Genomic DNA, 18,960 nt, shown 5'->3' with positions numbered 1-18,960 from the left:
GAGGCACACTTCATGAGGGCAGCTATTGTTTTTCAACCATTACTATTTAGCCAAGTACATTCAATACCTGGAACTAGTTAACTTTTAGCAGTCAGATACCAAAGAGTTAAATGCAATAGATTATTTTCTACAGTTCTGTTAGATCAACTTAACCCAAACTTTTCAATTCCCTCTCAGAGTTCTTAACAAGTATATCAACTTCTGATAGACAACATGAGTCTGGAAATGAACAGAACCTATATAAGATGTATTTCCATTGTTAATATACATCTTAACTCAAAGTTACTTTTCCATTCAAACAAATATAACTGGCAGTGTCAGAATAAGAGTATGAAACTTGATTTGCAATCTCTATAATAATGGACTAAAATTTCTTCTCCGACCTGTAAACTCTGGTTGGTGACATGTTATTACTGTATTGACTCATTCTGGATTGAAGCTGGACACAGAGGAAACAGGTAAACTGATCTATCAGACCACACTTTGTGTCATTTTTGTAAATTTCAGTCCAAGTAAAGGAAATGAATAGAGGCTTAAGAATACAGGAAAATTTTGGCTTTATTTAATTCCTAGTTTTGCTTTTGAGTTTCATAGACTGCAAAGTAACATACATACATTAATAAATTAGATTCATTTCTTTATAATGTCACTCTGATCTTCCAATATTTCGGGCAGGCAGATTCTAGAAAATCTTGGATCTTTCCGAAGTTATTATTTTCTAGGGAAAGTTCTCCAAAGTGGTGCTCAGGTAGTTTAGGGGTCAGGGCTCACGACAACCCATCAACTTGGTGAGTAGTTCAGTGCTAGAGCTCTATTGATGGGTACTACCCCAATGGTGCTCAGGGCTTCCAGAGTACTTCCAGAGTACTTCCATGTAGTATTGGGAATCATATTCAGGTCAAACACAGGCTATCTCCCTCGTGCTTTCCAATTTCTTTTTCTTTTTTAAAATTTGGTGATACAAGGTAGTTTTTATTGAATGAAATTTACTTAGAAAGACAAGGCTGACATCAGGAGAGATGAAGTCATGAAAATTTCCTATACATAGATGTACATGGAATCTATTTTGCTGAGTGAAATAAGTCAGAGGGAGAGAGATAGACGCAGAATAGTCTCACTCATCTATGGGTTTTAAGAAAAATGAAAGACATTCTTGCAATAATTCAGAGACAAAAGAGGGGAGGGCTGGAAGGTCCAGCTCATGACATGAAGCTAACCACAGAGTGATGAGTGCAGTTAGAGAAATAACTACATTGAGGACTATCATAACAAAGTGAATGAATTAAGAGAAGAAAGCCTGTCTAAAGTACAGGCGGGGCTAGGGTGGGGAGGCGGGAGATTTGGGACATTGGTGATGGGAATGTTGCACTGGTGAAGGGGTGTTCTTTACATGACTGAAACCCAAGTACAATCATATTTGTAATCAAGGTGTTTAAATAAAGATATTATTAAAAAAAATAAAGATGAGGCTGAGGGGCCAGAGAGATAGCATGGAGGTAGGGTGTTTGCCTTGCATGCCGAAGGACGGTGGTTTGAATACCAGCATCCTATTTGGTCTCCTGTGCCTGCCAGGGGCGATTTCTGACCACAGAGCCAGGAGTAACCCCTGCGTGCTGCTGGGTGTGATCCCCTCCCCCCCAAAAAAAGAAAGATGAGGCTGAGAGAGGGAAACTGACACTGGTGGTGGGATTTGTGCTTTAATTAAATAAAAATTATAAAACATGGGGTCAGAGCGATAGCACAGCTTCTTATACAAAGAAGCTTTGTCTTGCACATAGCTGACCTGAATTTGATTCCCAGCTTTCTATATGGTCCTCCAACCCTGTCAGGAGAGTGATTTCTGAGCACAGAGCCAAGAGCACTGCCCAGGTGTGGCCCAAACACCAAATAAATAAATAAATAAATAAATAAATAAATAAATAAATAAGAGAAAGAATGGAATATGTGCTCAAAAGAGAATTTGAGCACAATATTTTTCAGAGTGAAAAAAGAAAACAAATACAATGTGTTCAACAGAGAGCACAGGCTTGAAAGCAAATCCCTTTCGACTTCTTGAAAGATTTGTTTCACAAAATCTGGCAATTACAACTCAGCAGTACATGGGCATGGGAGTTTTCCCACATACTGTTCTCTTTGAAGCACATCTAAGCATTATCAATGACTAAGGTTGGAAGGTACTCAAAGTTCAGGTTAGCAAAATTCAGATCTCAAAAAGAAGGTGCCCCTACTTAGCTAAAATTAATGCTCAGTAAGAAGTGAGATTTGTCAGATGACTGTATCCTAAATAGGAAGTCTGAAACTTTCGCCAATACACCGAAGAGGTGACAAATGTTTCCAGCCTATCATACTTTGTGAAAAGTTTTTCTGAGATCTGATTACTACTGCCAGTCTAGATTTCACTATCATAAGAGAAATTAAAGCTGTAGGGTAAAAGTCAACCCATAATTATGTAACAAGTGCTTTAGGTTACCCAATTCCTTTCTAAGTACAGTAGTGAATTTAGGACTTTGAGTAGGGAGATCCCTTCCCTTCCCTTCCCTCCCTTCCCTTCCCTTCCCTTCCCTCCCCCTTTCTCTTCCTTCCTTCCTTCCTTCCTTCCTTCCTTCCTTCCTTCCTTCCTTCCTTCCTCCCTCCCTCCCTCCCTCCCTCCCTCCCTCCTTCCTTCCTTCCTTCCTTCCTTCCTTCCTTCTTTCTTTCTTTCTTCTTTCTCTCTTTCTTCTTCCTTCCTTTTTCTTCTTTCTTTCTTCTTTCTTTCTTTCTTCTTTCTTTCTTTCTTTCTTTCTTTTTTTCTTTCTTTCTTTCTTTCTTTCTTTCTTTCTTTTTCTTTCTTCTTCTTTCTTTCTTTCTTTCTTTCTTTCTTTCTTTTCTTCTTTCTTTCTTTCTTTCTTTCTTTCTTTCTTCTTCTTTTCTTTCTTCTTTTCTTTCTTTCTTTCTTCTTTCTTCTTCTTTCTTTCTTTCTTTCTTTTCTTTTCTTTCTTTCTTTCTTTCTTCTTCTTTCTTTCTTTCTTTCTTTCTTTCTTTCTTTCTTTCTTTCTTTCGTCACACCTGGCAGCACTCGGGTTACTCCTGGCTCTCTATGCTCAGAAATCCCTCCTGACAGGCTCGGGGGACCATATGGGTGCCGGGATTCGAACCGATGACCTTCTGCATGAAAGGCAAACGCCTTATCTCCATGCTATCTCTCCGGCCCCCTTCTTTTCTTTTTAAATATAAAATCTTTATTTAAGCACCATGATTACAAGCATGACTGTAGTTGGGTTTCAGTTATAAACAGAATACCCCCCTTCACCAGTGCAATATTCCCACTACCAATGCCTCCTCTCCTTTCCCACCCCTGTCTGTATTTGAGACAGGCTTTCTATTTCTCTCACTCATTAAGATTGTCATGATAGTTGTTAGTGTAGTTATTTCCCTAACTGTACTCACCACTCTGTAGTGAGCTTAATATTGTGAGCCAGTCAGCCTTCTGGCCCTCATAGGGAGATTTATTTCTAATGGCCTAGATTTTACCGTATAAATACAACAATTTAGGCTTTAGGAATAGGAGCTCTATTATGAAAAATTCAGTGAAATTAGAACTATGTTTTAGAATTTTTCATCATTAGAATATAAGCCTAAAGAACTAAAGCTCCAGAGAAGATAATGGAGTCAGTTAATTGACAAGCTTGCACTGGATCTGCTGAAATGCAAAGTGAGTAAGGAGATATTGGATTCATATACATACTTTAATTCCTCATTCAAACACACTGTCAGCAAGCAAAATAATCTCTAACAAAGATGCCATTAAAGGAATGAAGCCAAATTATACCTGACACTTTTAAGTCACAAACGTGCAGGTACTTAGCTCTAGTGCCATGTTCATGATCAGAGGGATCAACACCAAGAAAAGTAGAGACAGTCCCTGGGCCTTGCAGCAGAGTGTAACATAAAAACAGAATTAATTTTTCAAGAAACCTAAGAATTAATAAATGTTGAATCTGAACACAATATCTCTAAGAAACACTATGATCAAAATGAACTAAATTAATAAGATGGACAAATAAAAATCAAAATGCAAAAAAGAACTAAAGAGAAAGACATTAAAATGGAAAAAGTGAAATAAAATCAGAAGACCAAGAAAATAATAGCCACAAAATGTACATCAGATTTCTCATATGAAACCGGCAGGCAAGAAAGGACGAATGATGTAGTCAAAGTACTGAATGAGGAGAACCTTCAGCCTAGACTCTTTTGTCCTACTAAGCTGTCATTTAGATTTGAGGGAGGAATAAATTAAAACAAAACAAAACATTCTCAAATAAGATTTGCATCGAACATCTGCTGCATTGAAACCAACTCAGAAAACTACTGAATGGCTGTCTATAAAATACTAACTTCAAAGGACAAATGAATATGGAAAATTCAGGAGGTCTGGGTTCAATCTCTCCTCCCACGTGGTTTCCCAAACCCTATTCCAGGAGGAATCTCTGAGTACCACTGTGTCCAAAAGCAGCAAAAACTACTATCCTCCCAGATTCCTTTGTTCTAAAGATTACTTTATCTTCCTTTCCTATTATTCTAATATTTGAGACAGTAGCAATATTTTCTCAAAATGATGGCTGCCATTTGGTTTTCTGGTGATGGAGACTGAATATGGACATAAATTATTTCACCATTAGGATGATTTCAACCCTCTGTGAGCTAAAGATATATTTTTAAAATACAAATATATAGTGACAGATGGGTCCATACATTTCTGGAATACCTGGGAACTATACATGATTATAAACAATTGTTAAATATGATGCTAGAATATATATGCAGAGAATGCATAAAATTTAAATATAGTAATCTTATTAGAACAGTGATACTTCTAACATTCATTTCTATGTGATGTTTCTATTATGTTAGATTGAATGATATTTTTCTATTAAATCTGTAAAAATTATAGGCACTGTGGTTTATAATATAGTTAAGTTTTGGGATTTGGAGGGCCCAGAGTGATACTGGTTAAGGAGCTTGTCTTATACAAAATAGACTGGGGTTCGATCTCTGTTATCCCGTATGGTCTCTCAAGCACAGTGAGGAGTAATTCTTGTGTGCAGAGCCAGGAGTAAGTCCTAAGCACCAGGTGTGCCCCTACAAAAAGGGTTTGTGTATACAACATTCCAAGATCACATTTTTCACGAGGCTTTCACTTAGCCCTTCCCACTCCTTAAGCTTAGCTCTGTAGACTAGTTCTCAGGTTCTATTGCCTCTGGCCATTTGTTTTTCCCTTACTATGTTTCGTTTTATCACACATATGAGAGAGGTCATCTTAATTTTTTAATTTTAATTTTACCAAGAACCAAAAAGTTTAATTTATACAGCTAGTGGTAGAGCTCTTGTCTTACATGTGTGTGGCTCTGCGTTTAATCCCAAAGAAGAAAAGAATAATAAAAGGGAACAAGGCTAAAATGAAAGCAGTATTCTGAGCCTATAAATCACTGTGGGAAGGAGGAAGAATGACAATAAAAAGGAAAGAATAAATAGGTGAACTAGCTTAAAATGCTCTAGTAGCCTTTTTTTTTTTTTTTTGCTTTGCTTTTGGGCCACACCAGTGATGCTGAGGGGTTACTCCTGGATATGCACTCAGAAATCTCTCCTGGTTTGGGGGACCATATGAGACGCTGGGAATATAACCAAGGTCCATCCTGGGTCAGCTGTGTGCAAGGCAAGCGCTTGCCCTACCTCTGCGCTACCACTCCCAGCCCTCTAGTAGCATTTCTTAAAAAAAAATTATTTTCTTGCCTTTTGAAAATTGCAGCCAAAACAATGTATTCTGGCAGGAATCCAACCAATGGAAAACAGCAGAGTCCAGCGACTCAAAAACTCTCTAATACAACTATTCTCCAATGGGGAAATGAAAAGCTACCTCCTAACCAGATGGCCTTCTCAGCTTAAATAGGAACTTAAAATAAGAACTTAAGTAGTTTTTAGTTCTTTTGTTTTTTTCTTTTTGGGCCACACCCAGCGCTGCTCAGGGGTTACTCCTGGCTCTGCACTCAGGAATTACTGCTGGTGGGCTGAGGGACCATAAAGTATGCTGAGGATCAAACCCAGATTGGCTGCATGCAAGGCAAATGTCCTACCTGCTGTACTCAGGTAGGTACTCAGGCCCCTATCTATCACTTTTTATTCTCTCTGTTGTACTTAACTGGAACTTAAGTATACTCCAACCTGTTCTCAAAGGTTCAAAAATTAAATTCTGCAGGATAGTGGTAACAGGAGTCCCTTCTAAATAGATAAACAAATAAGTGCTCATTTTCATAAAAAGCAGCTTTTTACTACCTGTGGATAAAGAATGGAGGAGGGAAGGAAGTGTAGTTAGAAATATAACAGGGCCCACAAACAGGGGATTAGTTCACCAAAGAAACAGATACTGCCTGTTCCTGTCCTACCAGTATGATGACCTTGAGAACTAGTTTCATACAATGTTGAAATCTCATTGTGAAGCTTATCAGCGCTCAGGATGAATCAGGAATTTTAAGACATTATGTGAAATAGAACATGAAATATAACATCTTTAAAGCTCAGCAGTAAGCCAAAGTTCAACCTTCCAGTTTACATTCAAGAAAACTGAGATCTAGAGACGTTAAACCTTCAGTCCTAACCTAAAATCCATCTTAAAAGAGCTGCTTGTAGCTCAGGAGGTCCTTGACAAAACAAGGCAACCTGGTGGTAAATTTAGAAATCCAATTATATTTTTCTGATAGAAAATAATCAACATAATTCACTTCTATAGTTTTTATCAACAACAACAACAACAAAACAACTGGGAATGGCTTAGAAAAGGACAATAGAGTATTTGGGTGTGTTTTTCCAGGTTGCTTATACTTTATGTATTAGTTAAACCTTTGGCACATTTATTTTATATGACAGTGTTGAACTTGACTTTTTTGTGGGGGAGGGGTCACGCTTGGATGTCATGGGTTGGCCACATGCAAGGCAAATGCCATACACTGTATGTTATTGCTCCATCCATGAACTTGACATTTAAAAAAATAAAAATATTATCCTTTAGGGCTGGAGATTGCATTAAACCTACAGAATGTACTGAACCTGGGCCTTAACAATGCTAAATGTCTTTGTATTTATGAACAGAGGACTAGCTTTTCATTTATGTAGGTTTTTAATTTGGTGGGGACAGAACTAGCAGGACTCAGTGATCATTCTAGATGGTGCTAGGAGTTTTCAGCCTAGAGCGATTCTTAAAATGCTGACTCTTCCTATGTTTTATTAAATGGAACAATGACAATTTTGGGGGCCCCCAAACCAAAAGCCCACTGAACAGTGGTGTTCAGGGGCTAGTTCTCATTCTGAACTCAGGAGTAATCCTTGACAGTGCTTGAAGGACCAATATGTGGTACTGGGTATTTGAATCAGAGTTTGTGGTAGGCATGCAAAGTGCCTTTACCCCAGTTCTATCTTTCTGGCCCAACATTAAAATATATACACGTTTAAAAACAAACATGTATAATTAACACAACACAAATATTTCGACAATACTTAAATTTCCTGTACCAAAGCAAGAGTTTGAATAACATATATTTGACTTCTGTGATATGGGATGCTGGGAATCGAACCCGAGTCTGTACCGGGTCAGCTGCATGCAAGGCACCTATAGCTGTGCTCTCTCCAGCTCTTCTTTTGTCTCTTTTGATTTCCTGGAATAGTCCTCTTCTTGGTCTAGGATTATCATTTTTATCTATTGGATTTTATATTATTTATGTAAATTATGCCCCTTCACTAGCTTTCTTCCAATCTACAAAGGCCACGTCAATACTGAAGAATAATGGGTATATATGTATGTAAGAGAAGACTAAATATTAGTGCAGGAAGGTAGCTCAAAAGGTGCTTTCCAGTGGAAGCCCTACGTGTGATCTTGGACACTTGCATCACCCTATACGCCACCAGGAGTGAAGCTGTTCCAATACCAACCCAAGACATTGGCCCTGAGCATCAACATGTTCTGGTCCAAAAGCCAAAAAAAGAACACTTAGTATTTATTTATAAAATTGGCAATGTATAGCAGCACATTTTTATCAAATGTTAGAACATCACTTGATTTTATATATTTGCAAACAATATGCTACCTTCTAGTTCCTTACCAAAATTCAAAGGATATAACATAGTCTTAACTTTATAATTACCTTTTTAATATTCTTGTCATAAAAAATTAGTTGTAATAGAAAAAAAAGAAAAGAAAAAAAAGTGTTGTAATAGAACCTAAAAATTCCCAAAGCTTTAGGTAGCATACCAGGTACTTCAATACTAAAACTCAAGTCAATATTTTTCAAGTTAATCTTAATTCCTCTGACCTTTTGGAAATTTTATTTGTCCTGTGCTGATAATAATCAAAGGAAAGATAAACATATACATTGGAAGACTTTATATCCTACAAATTCAAAAATGAACGAAACTTCTAAGCCCTACTGCATCCTGCAGCTTAAATTATATGCAAATTCAACAACTTCAATGCTGACTTAGAAAAATTCTGACAAAAATGTTTCCTTGTTTAGACTGGATCAGTGGTTCTATTTTTAAATTAGTAAATTCTAATATAAGCAGAATAGTTCAAAGTTATGCTGCTTAATGATAAGGGAAATGTAGGTTAACTTAAATTCAACCCCAAAACTTGAGATATACTAAAAGATTAAAATACCATTAGAGACAGACATTTCTTCAGAAACTAAATATCTGACTTCTGTGTATCATCATAATCTAAAATGAACAGCCAAAGCATTTGCTCTGTGGTTTTAGGGTTCAAAGGCATACAGATAACTCTCTCTCTTTTGTCCTAACTCTGGATAGAAAAAGATAAGAGATTTAGATAAAAACATTTGAGAACTTTTATGTATAACTGGAACCTACTCAATTAGGAAACTACTCAATTATTCTCTTCTCTAAAAAAAGTTAATAAAGTTTTTAATGTCCCCAAACATAAGCAACATGCTCATCAAATCACATCAAAAACTGACAAAGATTCTTTCAATTATTGCTAATGAATCAGCTATTTTCTCAATTGCTGCTAGTGACCACTTTTTTCTGGTGCCAGTGAATGACTCTAGATCATTATTTGCTTATGGATTTTGTTAATATTTTTCTTCCCAGAAGACCCAGGACCTGGATTCAATCCCTGGAATCAGAAAATGATTCCTGAGCACAGAGCAAGTAGTATAGCCAAACACCAAACAAAAACAATCCTCTTCTGTCCACCCCCTCCCCACACTTGGTAAGCTCTGTACTGAATATTAGTTCTCAGGTTCTATTGCCTTTGGCAATTTTTTTAAAGTCTTTTTTTTTTTAGGGGGGGGGGGTCACACCCGGCAGCATTCAGGAGTTACTCCTGGCTCTAGGCTCAGAAATTGCTCCTGCAGAATTGGGAGACTATATGGGATGCCAGAATTCAAACCACTGTCTTTCTGCATGCAAGGCAAATGCTGTGCTATCTCTCCGGTCCCCTGCCTTTGGCAATTTTATTATTCCTTTAATAGTATTTTTTTTAAGATCTCACAAATGAGAAATTCTATATCTGTCCCTCTCCGTCTGATTAACTTCACTCAACATGATACCATCAGTTCCATCCACACATAGCAGCAAATTGCAGAATTTTGTCAAAAAGATTTTGGGACTGCTGGGGTACTTGCAAAAAAGTAGAATTGCTAGATCATGTGGAAGGTCAATTCTTAGTTTGAGAAATGTCCATATTGATTTCCACAGAAACTCAACAAGTGAACATACCCACCAACAGTGAATGAGTAACACAATTCTTCATAGTTAGGCAGACATTTCCACCCTACTGAAAACTCAAATCAGAATGCTAGTCAAATTATTTTAAATCTCAAATATACTTAGAAACAATCTTCTTTCCTTTCTCTGTCTTTCTTTAGTCCTAGTAACTGAACCAGAGTCAACTGTGTGCAAGGCAAGTGTTTTCAACTTTATACTATCACTCGGAACCTAAAAATCTAAAAGATCCTAAAAATCTTCTTTTTTTTTTTTTTTTTTTGGTTTTTGGGCCACACCCGGTAATGCTCAGGGGTTACTCCTGGCTATGTGCTCAGAAGTTGCTCCTGGCTTGGGGGACCATATGGGACACCGTGGGATCGAACCGCAGTCCGTCCAAGGCTAGCGCAGGCACCTTACCTTTAGCGTCACCGCCCAGCCCCTAAAAATCTTCTTTAAAACAACTTCTGTGAGAGTGAGCCAGCCCTCAGCATGATTCGAATAATGCCTACATAGTGAGTGCTGTTCACATCCTCTCTAGTGCTTTCTCTCATTCCTACCAAGATATGGCAAGCCTACTTATCAAAGATGGCAGTTTCATACTTGGTTATCTCTATATTTCACTCTTTCCCATATAACCCTCTCTGGAAGATATCAGTCCCCATGTGTGAGCCTAAGGAGAGGTCTAAGTGGTGAGAAATAGAAGGCTTTGGTCAACAGTCAGCAAAGAGCTAAAATCTGCTGACACCTATGTTAAATGAGCCTGAAAGCAAATCCTCCCTAGTTGAGCTTTCCAGTTGGCTGAGAGCTAGACTGTAACCTCATAGTTTTGAGTCAGAGCTACCCAGAAAATTCTGTCCTGGATTTCCTAACCTACAGAAACTGTGAGATAAAAAATATGGGGCATCCCATATGGTCCCCCGAGCCTACCAGGAGCAATTTCTGAGTGCAGAGTGAGGTGTAACTCCTGAGCACCGCCAGGTGTGGCCCAAAAACCAAATCCAAACAAACAAACAAACAAACAAAAAAAGAGACAAAAGAATTTGGCAAAAAAAGTTACAGAAAACTCAAAAATTATTTTCTAAAAGCACTAGAGGCAGTATTTTCCAATATGAGAAATGTGTTCATAGTGGCAGACAAGAGAATGAATATGTTTCAGATTTGGATAAGTTTGAAAATACTTCACAGGCAGAAAAAGTTTCCTGCTTTGCTTACAACAAAATACACTTAAAACAGCTATTATAAAGCTTGCTTTGAGTTTAAGAAGTTAAAGGCAAAAACCCACAACAAAGGACCTTGAAAGAGTGAGATAGATTATTCCTCCTGGGGAACTGGACTGTAGAGACTTGAGAAAAGTTAACCTAGAAAATGAGTGGGTAGCTAAGAGACCAAAATATGTCAATGAACAATCAATTGGACACACTCTTCTTTTGGGGGGCAGGGGGTTGGGCCACACCCGGCAGAGCTCAGGGGTTACTCCTGGCTATCTGCTCAGAAATAGCTCCTGGCAGGCACAGGGGACCATATGGGACGCCGGGATTCAAACCAACCACCTTAGGTCCTGGATTGGCTGCTTGCAAGGCAAACACCACTGTGCTATCTCTCTGGCCCCACACATACTCTTTTTTTTAAGGCATTTGAATTCCTCTCTAGCACTAAGTTGACTTGCTTAGGTGACAGGGTTCCTTTCTCCACCCAGCATTTATATAATTTTTTTTAAAATTAGGTTTAGGGGCCTCTACAACAGGTAGGGGTGTCACTGCCTGTAGTTAACCCAGATTCGATCACTGGTGTTTTATATTCCTGTTGCACAGCCAGGAGTAACCTAACCTCTGAGCATTGCCCAGTGTAGCCGAAAACCAAACCAAACAACAAAATATCTTGTTTTTTGTTTTTTGGTCGGTTGGTTGGTTTTTTGTAATCTTGTTTGCAAAGCATATTTTAGGAGTACCATTTCTTTTTTTATTATTTTTTATTTTTTAATTATTTATTATGGGAACAAAGATGCAAAGAAAAAGGACAAGGTAAAGCTACAGTGGGAAGACAATCACCCATAAACAGAATTCTCAGAAGAAATCCCCTTGCTGACACCTTAATTTTGAACTTTCAGCCAAAGAATATTAAGGAAAATAAAACAGAACTCATGCACAATTACTTTGTCCCTCAAGTCACCATTTCTTAGTTTGTTTTAGTGTGGTGGTGTCAGGGACATTAGCAGTCCAGGGCATTCTGAAATTCTTTGGCTGGGTCTTCTTCACTGATCATTCCACTGTCCTTAAGCCAGTTGTTTCCCTTATCAGGACATTCAGGAACATTCCCTACAGGGTAAGATCCATTTGTTTCCATCCCTCCCTTCAGTTTCTCACAGACTTTCAATCTCTTGTCCATTCCTCCCCAAAAATTTGTCTCTCACTTTTAACCTTGTGTGAATTTCAGAAGGAACATCTCAACATGTATATGGGGGCTAATAGAGTATAGATTATCTATACTTTTTTTGTTTTTGTTCTGGGCCCAGTCTTTCAGGGATCAAGCTTGGCTGGGTTCACACCAAGTATATAAATCTTGTTTCTAAAGCTTTGTAAATGAGTGTTTGGTTATTCTCAGTCCAATCGGACCAACATCCTGCAACATTAGGTGTATAACTTTATTTCTTAATGTGTTACAGAGAAACTTCAGTACTAAACAAACAATATTAAATTTTGTGAAATAAATACTTAACACAAATGTTTTGTAATTGTTTACTGTTGGCTCAATTAAGGGCATAAGTACCAATTCAGGATATCTTACTAAAATCTGGAGAAGTTATTTATAGTAACTCAAGAATGTTCTACAATATTAGAGTCAATTTGGAATTCTAATACTTCTAGTAGTATTTTACAACAATAAAATCATATTTAAGAGACCAATATTTATCCTAATTATTAATCTAGATTTACCAGGAAATCTGTTTAACTATATTAACACTTAAAATTTATTTGAGTTTTAAATCATGGACTTAGAGAAGTGAATGTTGAGACCAGAGTGGATACTACCACTCTGGCTCCTAATTTTTAAGACTTTTTATTTTTTTATTATTATTTTTTTAATTGTTAATACTTTTTAAATAAATTTTTTGGGTGCCCACACTCAGCCATGCTCAGAATTTACTCCTGGCTCTAAGCTCAGAAATCATCATACGTGGAGTCAGGAATAGACCTGGGGTCTGCCATATGCCAGTCAAGTGCTTTATTCCCTTTACTATCTCTTCAGTCCCACTATGAGTTATCACTAAAATAGGAAATGTGGTTAGATATAAGAAATACAGTAGTGGCATATTATAATATATAACATTAAGCAATGTTTAACTATGGCAACTTTCTTTTGTCATTAAATTCCTTTGAATATATTACTACAAATCCAAAATATTATGAACTAAATTCCAAAAACAATTTTCAAAATATGTTGATTAGATAAATTTATGTCTCTTTCTGGCTATCACATCACATAAGAACAAAAAGACACTGAATTTGCTATTTAGGGTCACAGTACAAAAGAAGTGTTGTTAAAAATACAACAAAAATACAAAAAAAATCCCACTGTTACTGTCTCCTTTGCTAAAATTTCCCACATTTCTTTATTAAATTTTTTGTTTTGGGACCACAACCAGTGATGCTCCAGGCTTACACCTACCTCTCTGCTCAGGGATCATTCCTCTTTGTGCTCAGGTTATATATGCTGGGATTAGGTCTGAATTGGTCATGTGCAAGGCAAGTGCCTTACCTGCTGTACTATCTCTTTTGTCCCCTAAATTCTCTTCTTTATAGGCTATCATTCCCTAAAGCATATATATAAAAATTCAGATTTCTGGATACATTGATCTGGACATATGCTTATCTTTGAAACTCCTTTCCAAAACCTTGTAAGATACCAGCATGATATCAAGTACAGATAGATTGGGATGTGGCTTAATGGTAAAGCACATGCCCAATATGCATAAGATCTTGTTTTGGCCCTGGTTCTACAAAAATGAATAAGCCACAGGAACAAAGAATACTAAAGAATACAACAGCTGATATGAAATGGTGACATCATTTTAGAAAACTAAGTATACAGAAAAGGAAAGATGAACACTTTTGTTAGAGAGAGTGGAAAAGTTAATGTCTATGAGGGTAGTTGGGTAATCCATAAATCCTATAAGTTTGTAGAGATTCAAAGTACCCTGAAAGTATGGGAGTGGAACTAAACATAAAAAACTGTGAAGTTCATATAAGAAGCAACTAGAGGGGCTGGAGTGATTGCACAGCAGGTAGGGTTGAAACAACTTGGGTTCAATCCCCAGCATCACATGGTCCCCCAAGCCTGACAGGAGTGATCTGAGTGCAGCCAGGTGTGGCCCTAAAACCAAAGGAAAAAAAAGCAACTGGAGTTTAATGTGGAGACTCCTACTTTAGATAAAGAGAGCGCTAATCTTTTTCTTTGTTTGATTTTTGGGTCATACCTGGTGGTGCTCCTGGCTGGCCAGGGGGACCATATGGGATGCCGGGATTTGAACCACTGTTTGTCCTGGATTGACTGCTTGCAAGGCAAACACCCTACCTACCACTGTGCTATCTCTCTGGCCTGGAGAGCACTAATCTTGAAATCAACAAAAGATGGGAAATTTCCTCTGGAGAAAAATAAACCAATGAACTACTAGGAATCAGCAGCAGCAAAGCACCATAATGAAAATGAAGGATAATCTGGAAGTCTACTCTCTTTTTTTTTTTGGTTTTTGGATCACACCTGGCGTTGCTCAGGGGTTACTCCTGGCTGTCTGCTCAGAAATAGCTCCTGGCAGGCACGGGGGACCATATGGGACACCGGGATTCAAACCAACCACCTTTAGTCCTGGATCGGCTGCTTGCAAGGCAAACACCGCTGTGCTATCTCTCCGGGCCCCGAAGTCTACTCTTTTGATGATTCTCTTGTCAAATGTATCATATTTAGCAATCAAAGGGAATAAAACATCTATTCCATTAAGGCCATCACAAACTATGACTCATCAATCAAATTTTTTCAAACTCTTTCCTAGTAAGTTATGGAAATGGTAGGAAATCTAATAAATCTCTTTACTATGAAACAAACATTGAATTTCTATTTCAGAAGCCATGTTTGTTTGTTTGGTTTTGGTGCTTTGGTCACACTTGGGGGTGCTCAGAGGCTACTATTTGGCATGGGAGCATTGTATATATGTGCTAGAGATTTGAACTGGGATTGGTGAGATGCAAGGCAAGTGCCTTAATCCCTATACTATCTTCTCTGGCTTTGAAGTTATAACAAGTTTGTTAAATATGGACTAGAAAAGTGCATATTTTATTAATTTTAATAATAGGATCCTCTTTCATTTACCACTTCAACATTTTTAATAAAATGTAGTTTATTTATTTAAATGACACCTAATTGTTTATCTAAGAAAATGTGTGAGAAATCAGAATTTTACATATGAAGCTGTTTCCAAAGTACTGCATTTTGATTTATTTTTTACTTGTTGTAATAACCTTCTATGTCAAAATTACTGGAAACTTTTAAGAATCTGGATCAGAGGGAAGAATACTAAAACAGAAATTAACTATATCTTTAAAATATCAGCACTGCAAATTACGCCAGGAAAACTATTTAAAAAGAACGTTCTTGATCAAATATATCTGTATATGAAATGTAAATATATAAAATATATCAAACACCCGGCAATGACATTCATAATGTGCCATTACTATGTGCTACTCAATCCTATCCCTCCAAAACTAGCTTTTATGTAGCCTTTATTCCCAGCTACCGAGGCTGAGACACCATGTCCAGAGCACAAACCTTCTCCTTCAGTCACATCAGAATGATCCAACTTGGCTTCTTTATGTTGTCCTTCTGCTACCTTTACAGCAACAGCTCTGCAAATGGCACCAAATTTCCGATCCAGAGAGCGTACCCCCGCCTCTCTGGTATACCTGTAATCAAAGGAAGACTTTTATATTCTATTATTATTATTATTATCATTATATTTTTGTTTTTGAGCCACAGCTGGTGACACTCAGGGTTACTCCTGGCTCTGAGTGCAAAAATTACTCCAAGCAGGCTTAGGGGACCACATGGGATGCCAGGGATCAATCCCGAGCCAGCCGCGTGCAAGGCAAATGCCCTCCCAGCTGGCTAATGCTCAGGCCCAGGGAAGTCTTTTATTTTTGGCTAAATACTTCCTATAGCAATACAAGTATGTGAATAATAATTACATTGAATAATAAGGTGAATACTAATTTCCTCACCAAAAACTCCTAATTAATGCTCTATCTTAAACATTAATCTTCAGCTGTAACTTTTTGTTTTAATATAATACAAGTGACCTCAAACCTTTACTCTATACTTAAAAAATGGATGTTTGGTTCTTCAACTTAAATTGTCAATGTACATTTGGCAGCAGAGAAATAGCAATTAATGTAAGGAATTTTCTTAATATAATGTCTGAGGAACTAATGTATAAAGGAACTTTCTTAAAATTGGTCAAATTAAGAAAAGTCTAGGTAAATATATCATATTTGAAATATTGTTCAGAGTCATAAAAACAGAAATTCTTTGCCAATTAAAGTTAAAGACACTGATACAAAAATCAATATTTTTCTAGGAGCCATATTTATTACTTCTCTTCAGTATATTTTCATTATAGATTTCTAAAGAAAGTGCTCAGTGATGCAAGCATTGTGCTTTTGTGAAAAAGATTAAATGTGGGGAGAGAAAAGCTGCTTTAAAAATATATATTAGACTCAAATATCAGCCACTTTATATAATAAAGCCTTAACCACCCAGCTTTGACTGGACTCAAATGGTTAGCATCAGATAGAGATTGCAACATTATCTGAAAGAAGTGAATATGAATTTGATCACAGTCATAAATCTATTATAGAGGGCCAGAGAAATAGTACAGCAGTAGGGTGTTTGCCTTGCACACAGCCAATTCAGAACAGATGGTAGTTCGAATCCTGGCATCCAATATGGTTCCCAGGCCTGCCAGGAGCAATTTCTGAGTGCAGAGCCAGGAGTAACCCCTAAGCTCTGCCGGGTGTGAACCGAAAACCAAAAACAAATCTGTTATACAGTTTAAGGACAGAAATTTTACTATTTTATTTTTTATAATATTTTTATTTAAGCACCTTGATTACAGACGTGATTGTAGTTGAGTTTCAGTCATAAACAGAAAAGCCCCTCCCCTCACCAGAGCAACATTCCCACCACCAATGCCCCTCTCTCCTTCCCAACCCCCGGCTGTATTCGAGACAGGCATTCTAATTCTCTTACTCATTAACATTGTTATGATAGTTGTCAGTGTAGTTATTTCTCTAACTGCACTCAGCAGTCTTTGTGGTGAGCTTCATATTGTGAGCCGGTCCTTCCAGCCCTCATCTCTATTGTCTATGGGCATTATTACAATTAATGTCTTTTATTTAGGACAAAAATTTTAAAAGTTTCAAAAAAATTTTTTTTAACTCAGCAGAAAAATGGCCCAGCTCTTCTTCTAAGTTCCCAAAGAAAATGATAGGCACTTTCATTTCTTCCCAGGTGGTCTGGTCCAGACTGATACCTCTGGAAAATTGTTTGAATGGCTGAGGACAGGAGCCAGCAAGGTGGCACTAGAGGTAAGGTGTCTGCCTTGCAAGCGCTAGCCAAAAAAGGACCGCGGTTCAATTCCCCTGGCGTCCCATATGGTCCCCCCAAGCCAGGGGCAAATTCTGAGCACTTAGCCAGGAGTAAACCCTGAGCATCAAACAGGTGTGGCCCGAAAAACCAAAAAAAAAAAAAAAAAGAATGGGTAAGGACAGACTTTCCTTTCTGCTTGAAGCCACAGCAGCCCTCTGCCACACCCAATACCCTGACAGAAATGACCCAGATCTCCAACTTAACCTTAACTGCCAATCCACCAAATAGATTCCAAATTTATAGATCCTGAACTATGTGGCCGCTTGCCATCTACGGACACCCCAAATTTCATAGTACTGTGAGCCCAGTGGTGTCACAGCAAATTTGATGTGAAAGTTACACAGAAGACCACCAAGCTCCGTCAATCTAAATGGTAACCTAAGAAACTCAACTAGTAACAACTACAGCCCAGTAAATACTTAGACAATGACTTACGTGACATCATTAAGATATATAGCAATTATTCCAAACTGACACTTACTGATCTGTTTTGATAATTCCATTTGACTTTGTGTTGTAACAAATAATATGAAGTAAAAATTTTTTGCTTTTTGCAGGCTAAGACAGTGGATGGGAAATGGGGACACTGCTGGAAAGGTCATTGGTGGTGGGCTAGGCCTCAACATTTTATGTCTGAAACAACTATATTATGAACAATTTGATAAATCACAGTGTTACAAGGAAAATTAAAACAATTTTTTAAATAAACATTTAAAAGTCATTTTATCCTCGTTTTTGGGGCCAAATCCAGGAGGGCTTAGTGATCACTCCTGGAATGCTGGGGTGACCAAACACAGTGTAACAGACATGCAGGGTAAGTACCTTATCACCAGTACCATCTCCCAGACATCTATATATTTTTTAAAAAATAGGAGGATATATGTACAAGTTATAATTTATATAAACTTAATAGAAGGAATAGTAGTGTAAGGAAACAGAGACTCCTTAGCCACTGATCAGCCATAAGCAGGTACCTTTATAGGTGAAGATGTCAGTTACAAAAAAGTCCCCCCCCCCCCGTAACTGCCACAGGAAGTTGGTGGGGAGGGGTAGGAGGTATATAAATCCTCTAGCAGAAGTGCTGGGGTGGGGTGTGGGGAGGACGACGAGACTGCCATGGGCCCTGTTGGTTTGCCCCTGCTGGATGGTCCTTAGCCAGAGAAACTGTTTACCGGACTTCCAGCTTTTTTTTTTTTTTTTGCCTTTTTTGGGGGGGGATTTTGGGTCACACCCATTGGTGCTCAGGGGTTACTCCTGGCAGGCTTGGGGGACCATATGGTATGCCAGGATTCAAACCACTGTCTGTCTTGGATCAGCCTTTTCCCTCCTTTCTTACTATTCCAGGTCGAATTTTTAACAAGGAGGCTATATGAATAAAATCATATGATGCAACTGCATATCATTTCAGTAAGAACATAAACAGGAAAACTTTTGTTGTTGTTGTTGCTGCTGTTATTTTTGGCCACACCCTGAGGTGCTCAGGAGTTACTCCTGGCTCTGTGCTCAGAAATT

The 18,960-nt window shown here is 37.8% G+C and overlaps 1 protein-coding gene across 1 annotated transcript in view; it reads right to left on the bottom strand.

Moving 5' to 3' along the window:
• The window catches only part of LONP2 (lon peptidase 2, peroxisomal), a 74,299-nt gene that overhangs the window by 15,389 nt on the left and 39,950 nt on the right, over positions 1 to 18,960 (bottom strand). The window contains exon 11 of the mRNA XM_049786063.1: positions 15,574 to 15,707. Within this exon, the coding sequence (XP_049642020.1) occupies positions 15,574 to 15,707 (134 nt within the window). The remainder of the gene's footprint in view (positions 1 to 15,573; positions 15,708 to 18,960) is intronic.

Source organism: Suncus etruscus, chromosome 14 (genome assembly GCF_024139225.1).
Source record: "Suncus etruscus isolate mSunEtr1 chromosome 14, mSunEtr1.pri.cur, whole genome shotgun sequence".
NCBI classification, from domain to species: Eukaryota; Metazoa; Chordata; class Mammalia; order Eulipotyphla; family Soricidae; genus Suncus; species Suncus etruscus.
Note: the sequence above shows the minus strand (reverse complement) of the source record. Positions and strands in the feature narration are given on the sequence as shown.